The sequence below is a fragment of the Acyrthosiphon pisum genome, chromosome X (assembly GCF_005508785.2).
Source record: "Acyrthosiphon pisum isolate AL4f chromosome X, pea_aphid_22Mar2018_4r6ur, whole genome shotgun sequence".
Classification (NCBI taxonomy): domain Eukaryota; kingdom Metazoa; phylum Arthropoda; class Insecta; order Hemiptera; family Aphididae; genus Acyrthosiphon; species Acyrthosiphon pisum.
The window spans coordinates 62,218,513-62,228,306 of NC_042493.1; the positions used below are offsets into that span (position 1 = coordinate 62,218,513).

General features: G+C 26.7%; 1 protein-coding gene across 1 annotated transcript; it reads right to left on the minus strand.

The window, feature by feature from the left end:
- Positions 1-2,244: 2,244 nt before the first annotated feature.
- On the minus strand, positions 2,245-8,907 carry LOC100575286. Its single transcript, XM_003245163.4, has 2 exons — positions 8,325-8,907; positions 2,245-2,900 (listed from the first exon to the last, which is right to left on the minus strand). Exon 2 carries the CDS (start codon positions 2,874-2,876, stop codon positions 2,571-2,573), a length of 306 nt encoding a protein of 101 aa, XP_003245211.1. The 5' UTR covers positions 2,877-2,900; positions 8,325-8,907; the 3' UTR covers positions 2,245-2,570.
- Positions 8,908-9,794: the final 887 nt, after the last annotated feature.

Consider the following 9,794-nt stretch of genomic DNA (forward strand, 5'->3'; position numbering starts at 1 on the left):
ATGCTTTTTAATAATTTGTAACAATGGTCTATGAAAGTGTAAGTCTTAAAATACTTTTTTTTCTTTATTACAGTTAAAGCTTCGGTATTGTATTTATTGTATTTTATAGATATGGGTACACGTCAAAATATACGAGTATCTACCTATATTTAATAAACGCGACGTTGCCATATAGGTAGTCACGTAAATAAATTGTTCACATAAAAATTTTTAATTTATCGTTTAATTTAACGTTCGAGTACATATACCTAATATTTTTTATATTATTTTTATATTATTACTATTTTATGTTATAGGTACTTATCAATTAAAAACAGATCAATATATTTAATATAAACATTTATATTATAAGTACAGCCGTACAGGTGTAAGTTTGTAACAGAAATAGCTGACAAATATGTAATTAAGTAATAATGTATAATAGCTTTCGTTCTAATCAATGTTACATTTTTTTAATAATATATATATAATTAACAATTACTATATATACTAAGTATATAATATAAATTAAATTATTTTTTTATAATTGATAATAGTAAAAGTTGTAACATATTAGCATATCGGTACTGCTGCAGTAGTGAATTTCATCATTTAGCTACTTCCATAGACTAAAGTACCTACCTACAATTTATAATAACGAATAAACCTGATGACATTTTTACAAAAAACTCATTTTCAATTTAATTATATGCCAAAAAATGTATAAACTATATGAAAAACATTTATAATTAATTAAACATAAAATATGCGTCGTATTTCTTTGTTCCAATAAATGATCACTACAGTTTTGTGTGATTGCTGCCACTCATGATCAACGGATTTTATGTCTCCTATAAGATATAAAAATAAAATACATACAAAATACAAATTATAAATTTTACCTGAATAAATATTTTTACAACTTAAAAATATTTAAGAAAAATAATTATTATTAAGAGCTTAACTTTTAGGTACCTACTTCACGAAAATGTATCTATTTCATCTTTCATAAAAATGAATAAGATATGAGGAGTTTAATCACGACGTATGTATGTAACTAAATTACTATAATATTAATATCAATAATATTCTTAAAATAATGGCACAGAATAATAGAAAGCAATGAAACAGGTGTATTTTAATAGAGGCATAGACCACAGTCTGTAGTATTAGGTAGTTAATTGTAGTACGTTTACAATTTCTGTAAAATGTATAGCTAGACTGATGTTATCGTCAAGATACGTTATTCGTAGATAATTAAACGACAAAGTTCCAATTAAAATACTTTCAAACATCAAACCACGTCGAGTAAATTTTCATAAAATGTTTCATACGTTTATAATAATATGTAGGTAAGTAGCGTAATAAGAAATAAATGTTCTTATCTCAATCAACAGAGTTGGTTTGCAATCATAGAAATATTGGTATAACCAAATATATTCTTCCAATAATATATTATATTATTATACCTTGACACCTTGTGCAGTTGTACCTACAGACTACTACATACAATTATGATTGGAGGTTCTGAAAAATAAATAATTCACTCCTTAAATTGCGAACGCCTAGTGAGATACTGTTAGATAACACTGTTTATAGTTAACACTATAGTAGGACTACTTTAATCATAATAATATATATATTATATAATTGTAGGTATAATTAATATAGGTATATATTAATTATAAATAAATTATAATAATCATACCTGTAGGTATACATATTGAAATTACTGACATTATTGAATTAAAATCTTTGAATAGTTGGTTTATAAATAATAAAAGTATAACCTATCTTTTATCAAATTTCCAACTTTAAATAGTTTGAACATTTTCATGATTTTGACGAATTTTTCCGATAACGCAGATTTAGATTTCCTGCACTAGGTTTTAAATAGTTCGTTGGATAATCCTGAGTTCCTTATATCCTTGCTGCTATACATTGTAGAGTCCCTACGCATTCTCCCAGAAATCAATCTTAATTTTCATATTCCAAAACGGTAAAACACAAGAGCTTATATTATGGGCATAAGAATAACCATGCTCAGAGCTGGTGAATAATAATTATTAATCCTTGGGCCTAGGCGCCTAGCTACTTTACAGTTTACATAGGTATATTATATTTGTTAGTATCATGTAATTTTTGCACCCTGTTTTTTATGTAAAATAACTACTTATGTATAGGTACTAACAGACTAGCTTTAATTTGTACCTAACTACTTACATACACGCTTAGTAAGTAAAAATTCCATTCACCATACCTGTTATTAATTTTATGTAAAATTGCCGCCTAGTGTATAATACTAATAATAATAATAATAATACAATGTTTTTAAGGACATTGAGACCAACTGCAAAAGTTATATTTGACACAAATACACAATACAAACGGACAGAACTTCAACTCACTTTAAGCATATATAGGTTATATAGGTACTACCAAACAGCAATAATAAATATTTTGTAAATTATGTTTATTTTTTTTAAGTTATTGAACCTAATATAAAGAGGATTTACCATTAGGCATTAACAATACATTATTATTTATGTTAATTGTACAGAACAATTAATAAATGAAATTTCACTTATATTTTAATCATCATTTTCCCAATCTTTCAATAACTCTTCAACAAGTTTATCTTTTTTAACGTCTGATAATTTGTTCTTCGGTACAACTTCATTTGTGATTGGTAAAATTCCAATTATATCAAGATCTAAATCTTCACTGTAAACACGACCATCATTTTCCCAATCTTTCAATAACTCTTCAACAAGTTTATTTTTTTTAACATCTGATAATTTGTTCTTTAAATTCTTTTTTTGTTTTTTTTTTTGTTTTTTGTTTATTTGACTATTTGAGGTAGTAACTCCATTTAACGGCATGCTTTTTCCACTCATTATTGCAACGTTGGTATTAATAACCTATACAAAGTATAAAATAATAATTAATTTAACTAATAAAATAAAACTTAGTGTTGCACAAGCCACAAATTTAAACAAATTCAAAAAGATAAAGTAATAGAATAATTTGGATAAATCCATTTAAGGTATTTTTAAACACCTTTGTTAAAGTAAAGGCTTTCAACCCAAACTAACCAATACCACAAAAACATCCAAAATTGTCACTTAACCCAATAGATACTCTATATAACTGGAAAAAAATTATTATTGAATACCTATCCAATTGGTGTTTAAAAAAACAATAAACATATTCAATAATAGGTAAAAGGTACTGAAAATTAATTTTGGTAGTATATTTTTTTTATCTAAGATTTTGTCAAGATCAGATCTTGGAAAAATACTAATTAAATACTATAAACCAAAAACACAAATTGTATTCAGTTCCTAAGCCCTAGTTTAATATAAATAGTAAATCTTAAGGTACTAATAAACCATTATGAAATAAACAAAATATACAAACATAAGAAGCTAGAAATAAAAAAAAATATTCTATATTAAACATTATATTTTATTATTTTTTCATGCCAACATATAAGTTTTAGAATTAAAGAGCACACACTACATCATATTATTTATTCGAGTACAATTTTTACTTTCAAATAAATAGTACCACTATTATGTACCACACTACCAATTATGCATATCACCACCATTACCTATCTACCCAAAATATAATTACCTTATCACAACAAATTAAAAAAAAATTTGTTTTCAGAAGACATAATCTACAGAATAAAAATAGGTTTACCTGCTTATTAATATACTTTGTTTTATTTTATTTAAAGGCACTGATGCCCCCATATGCATAGTCAATTTATGTGAAATTTAATTGATATTTTTTTAAAATATTGATACTTTTATATTAAAAATAACAGAGTAAAATGGATTATTCTGATCATAAAATTAGCTATGTTTATCCACTAGTAATACCGGAATCAAAACATGCAGGGACAAGTATTTATCAAACACATTATTTATTTCACCCTCAAGTAGCTGGTTAGCCTACTGGTTCATTCAATGAGTAATTGACTTCTTAGCTTTGGTGACAGTCACAGTATTACTATGTGGTTTGGTTAATGAGAACCAGTATCGTTTTCAACCAACAATTTGTGCCAACTACATAATACAGTGAAACTTCCATATTACAAAGTCTCGTGTAACATAAAAAAAATTGTATTATAGAAAAGTATTACTTTATACGTATATTTTTTTTGTACAACCCATTCCTGCAAACCAAGTTTCCCTACTCAATTATTCATTCTTCGAGGTCATTTACCATTCGTTTGAGTGCTCTATAGCTCCCAGCTCCCAGACTTTTCTTAATTTGCTCAATAAATGTGTTACTGTGTGGTCCAGGAAGTCTTTTTCCTTCAATAATGCCATCTATTATTATTTATTGTACTGTATAGTTCTTATTGGTGTCTAAGTGAATATTCAACCATTTTTGATATTCTCACTTTAATGATATCCATTAATGATCGTTCCTCTCTGACTATTCCGAGTACATCTTGGTTATTTTTTTGCACTATCCAGCTAATTCTTCGCACGTGTCTCCAGCACCACATATCCAGTGCTTCTAATGCCTTTCTTTCAGTTCCATTTTATAATCCATGTTTCCCAACCTTAAAACTTTATACTCATGATCAGGTGCGTATACAGGGGGGGGAGTGGGGTTCAAACCCTCCCTGAAAATTTATTTATATATATAGACTATGACCCCCCCCTCGATTTTTTTTTTGTGAACGAGCCTGCTCATGATATTATATTATGTTTTGACGAGTCTTTTCTTTTAATGTTAATATTTAATTTCTTGGATGTGAATAGTTAGAATTTTGTACTGAATGCAGGCTTTTGCCAGCCCTTCGTCTTTTAATTTCTAGAGTATCCTTACCATCTGCCGTAATCATGCTACTTAGATATAGGAATTCACTGACTTCGTTAAGCTTTTGGTTATCTAAAAATATTTATGCTACTATGGTTTGTAGTTTCTTTACGTATACCAATATATCTTGGTAATTTTATAATTTATTTTTGGATTTTCTATACACTATCATATATATTCAAAATATTTATACTAATTTTAAGATATTAATTATTCCATGCATATTTTTCATATCATACACAGTATGTCAGTAATAACTTCATTGTTAATAATAATAATTATATATTATGATATAATATGAATTATTGTAATATTTAGTAATATAATATAAATAATGTTATATACCATATTACTTATAGTAATATAGACAATATACACGATATATAGTATTAATAATAATAATATCAAAAATATGTATTATGAGAGTATGAGATATTTTTAGAAAGATAGATTGTAAGCGTTAGCTCAGAATTGAATTTCTTAAGCTCAGGCCAATTACAGATGTCTAATCTCCCCTCTGCCTTCAGATTTTGGGATTTCTGATCAAGTACATATTTTATTTGAATTTGTTTGACATTCTTACAAGATTTATTCAATTTTTGTTATCTGAAGGTAGTCGAAACATTAATTCTCCTGCAGCGCAAACATACCATAGGTAAAAAATTGTAACAGTAATTTTTTTCATGCCATCATTTAGAGTATTTTAGATTGATATTGGTATGAGTTAGCTTGATAGTTTCAGCATTTTTAGAATTTAAGTTCTAACAGGACGTCGAACAAATTCAAACTATTAACAAACAAAATATGTACCTAAAGGCTATAGAAATTCTAAATTCCAAAATAAGGTGGGGTCAGTAAAATGTATCTTTTGTTTATTTATATTAACCTGTTATGATAGTATGTTACTAATAGTAAAATAAATTAGTATAATAGCAATATAATTAATATATGACAAAATATACTTAATAATATTGGATGCCAGACCGTTTCCACATAAAATCCTTTTTTATATGCAATGATTTATTATTGAATTGAGATTGAACACATCCATTTCAATGACCTACTCCAGTGGCGCACACTCAAAAATAAATAGGGGTAGCATATTGAATCGGTTACCTCTATATTGGCTAATAGACTTATTTTCCTATTGTTCAAATTATATTTTTATTTATTTATATAGGTAGGTAATATATTAGTATATTAGATATTATTGTAATCTGGTTTCTATATCCTATTTAATTTAGTTTTTATAATACCTAATAAATAATATAGTTTTGTTGAATAAATACTTAAAACTTAAAGATATTTTTTAGAACATTTTTTTTTCAATACAATATAAAGCAACTATAACAAAAAGTTTTTTTATTATAATATTTGATTACAGGTATTTGGTACCTACCAAAAAATCAATTTTTCTCTACAATTTAACTTTTAATCACTGTTATTACCGATTTCAATTAGGTTGTTTCATTTGTTTAAACAAATCTTAAATAATAATATAATATCTATATTTATTTTCATTTAATTTTTATATTTAATAACTTATCATGTTAAACCTCGAAGTTAACAATTATTATTTAATAGTTTTAAAATTTACTGCATACAATTTTATGAAATGGATAATTATTTATGATGAGTTCAAACTTAAACTTAGTAATGAAACTCAAGTCTTTTTTAAACGTTAACCCGTGTATGTGACCCTCATTGTCATTGTAATTTTATGTAGCCCACGAATAAAATTTATAATTTGTATAAAATCATGAACTATAAGATAGTATGGACTAGAAACTGTGGATTAAAACATTGTTTGTAGAAGATAGGTACCTTGTTAAATTAATAAAATTAACAGTTATGATCTTGAAAGCTAAATTGTATATGACTACCAATACATTTTTGTTTAAAATAAAATAGGAGTATTTCAAATTATGACCCATGAAAAATTTTATATTTATTTTTTGGCCTTTGATATCAAAAAGGTTGCTGACTCTCAAATTAAAATATTAAAATTGGCATTGATATGAGGTAGATATCGAACATTGGGTATTGAGTACAACAGTAATGAACAATTAACAAGCTATTTACTGATATTTTGCATTGTAATTTAAAAAGGTCAAATAACAAATCTAAATGAGTAAATGTGTAATGCTTAAATTTTTTTTTTGTATACATATATATAATATATACAGTACATACCAATAGTTTATCTTAATGTTCAAGTCAAAATTGACACAATATGTTTGTAGACTTATAAATATATTAATATAATAATGTCTTATGTATAGATTAACAGTGGCGCCGAACCTATAACCCAAGAGGGGCGACCGCCCCCCTTTTTTTCAGTGGGTGGGGTCGTGGGGGTCCGTGGGTACCCCAGTAAACTACTTATGAATTATGTTTGTAATAAGCTATTAATGTATACATATGCAGCAGTAAGCGTAAACGGAGGTGGTGGTCCGTATAACTTTTTACTTGCCCCCCCTTTTAAAATATAGTTCGGCGCCACTGTAGATTAATAGATTAATATATTATTGTTGGGTTGCATGAACAATTAATTAATTTGTGGGCCACTAAATCATATTTAAGGGACTATTAGCTCACTATTGATTCAATAAATGTTTAATTATTGTTCATGCAACCCGGCATAATATTTATATTAAATTATATATATTTTTTTTAATAACACATAAAATAATTGAATATAGTCTATATTATACCTACTCAGGTACTCTATAATTAATAGGTATTATAATGTTTTATCATTCTATATATTATGTTAACTTACCCACTTTTAATTGAATAAATTAAAAAATATACCCGGGAATTCACTTTGTTGTATAGTAGGTGTGAAAACATGGTTGACTGTACCTTGTCACTGAGTAGACCACTGTATAGTCCGTAATAGATGTGTTAAATATGAATTTAATCATAAATCATTGCATACGGAAAATTATTCTGAGCGGACAGTCTATAATATTTTTAAAGATATATTATACATTCATACTGCTATTGCCTATTACTAATTTATTTTTCTAATTGATAACTAATAACTAATAAGATATTATAAATAAATATAATATTTATATATTTATATTATAATATTAAATAATATAAATACCTAGTTGTTGTTCATTTATAAATTATTATGCAATTCGGAGTACCTATTGTACTTTACTAAATCAGGATATTAGAATTATTCTTTGTTGAAATATCTAATTTCATCAAAATATAAAATAACCAAAATGATTTTATAAAGAAAGCTGCAATATTACTCGTTAATATACATATTATTATAGTATTATCACAGATTATATATAAATTTATATTACTATAATCTTTAGTAGGTATTATAGTATTATACTAAAAATTTGTAATTACCATAGATTACTTAAGTACGATACAATTTAATTCATAAATTAGTGTCATAGAGATGTATGAAACTACTGTAATAGGAAACCTGTTAACATTATACACGAGACTCCGTGCATACTAATAATATACTATACCTTAATGTCAATACTCGGGAAAATGGTGTCGCTAATAATTTGTCAGGCCGTAGTAGATCAAGAATCGTTTCGTCACAGCATAAGACGTAGTGTTAGCACTAGGTACTTTATATTGTACAATATAAGATTATTATGTATTTATGTACAATAGCATTCGCGGGTCCGACAAAAAAAAAACGCACGAAAACAGTGCGATCGATGTCGAGCGATGAAGACGAATGCGGAATAAACAGCCGCGGCGGCAGTGTCAGAGTGGTTAACGGAAACATCAAGGATATCCTCGGCCCTCGCTCTCCAAACGTTGGAAATTACCGAATAAGCAGTGTTTGAATAAACGTATCGTAAACAAACCTCACGGGCTTGGAACCTCACGGAATACCCCGAAAAATGTTTCTCCGACAATATAAACTAATAATAGACGCGGCAAAATAATAATATTACATCGACGCCGACATCTGAGTGACGTCACGTTTGGGCAATATCATTGTCTTTCTGTTATGGACAGTATGTTGTATGTATAATATTATTGTAAATTGTTATAGACAATTTATAGTCTTATAGGTACCTACCAAGTATAATATTATAGCAATTAGCACCCTTCCCGTTTTCCCAATAAATAATGAACTATTAATAATTATTGTTGGCTTACTAGTTAGTAGTTACTGTCTGTTCTCACTTCTCTTATGGGTAATGGATTATTATTTAGTTATTATAATATATTATAGTATAAAGGTAGCTCAGTGCCGTAGCCAGAACATTTTTTTGGGGAGGGGAACTTAATTTTTTTCTCTAGTTTTTGCAATGCTAGAATATCTAATTATGACCCTTTTATTTTTCATAAAGTGTATCTACTATTTTTATGATTACATATTTATGTTAACAATTATATGGTCTATGGTACCTACATTTAATAAAATAATGTATTAACATTATTGTAAACCATTTATTAATATAAGTATATTAATATATCATTATATCAATAATAATGATGACGTGCTGTAAACAAAACATTTCATTTTTTGTTCCAATATTATTAAAATGTACTAACAAGCATACAAGACTCTGTTAAGTTTGTTGAAAGCTGGTTATTTTTTCATGCATTTAGACCAATAAGCGGAAAAAAAATATACTTCCAGATTTTAATTTTGAAAAAATATTAAAATTTTTTCGCTTTTTGTCTATGTTTTGTAGAAAACGATTTTTTTTTTTAATAATACTAAAGTAATAAATTGTGAATTTTGAAAAAAACCGAAAATTAGTTTGGTACTCTGGTACTCTGCTAATTAAACAATATAACAAATCAAAAATGAATTTCCTTCATAACCTAGAAAAGAGATTAATGAATTCAAATATGTTTAAAATTAAAATAGGGCGTTTGGTACTGGGTGAATTTTTTTTTTTGGGAATTTCATGGCACATGGGAGTTGAACATTTTTTTATCGAAAAATATAGTGACGTGTGACTACGCAT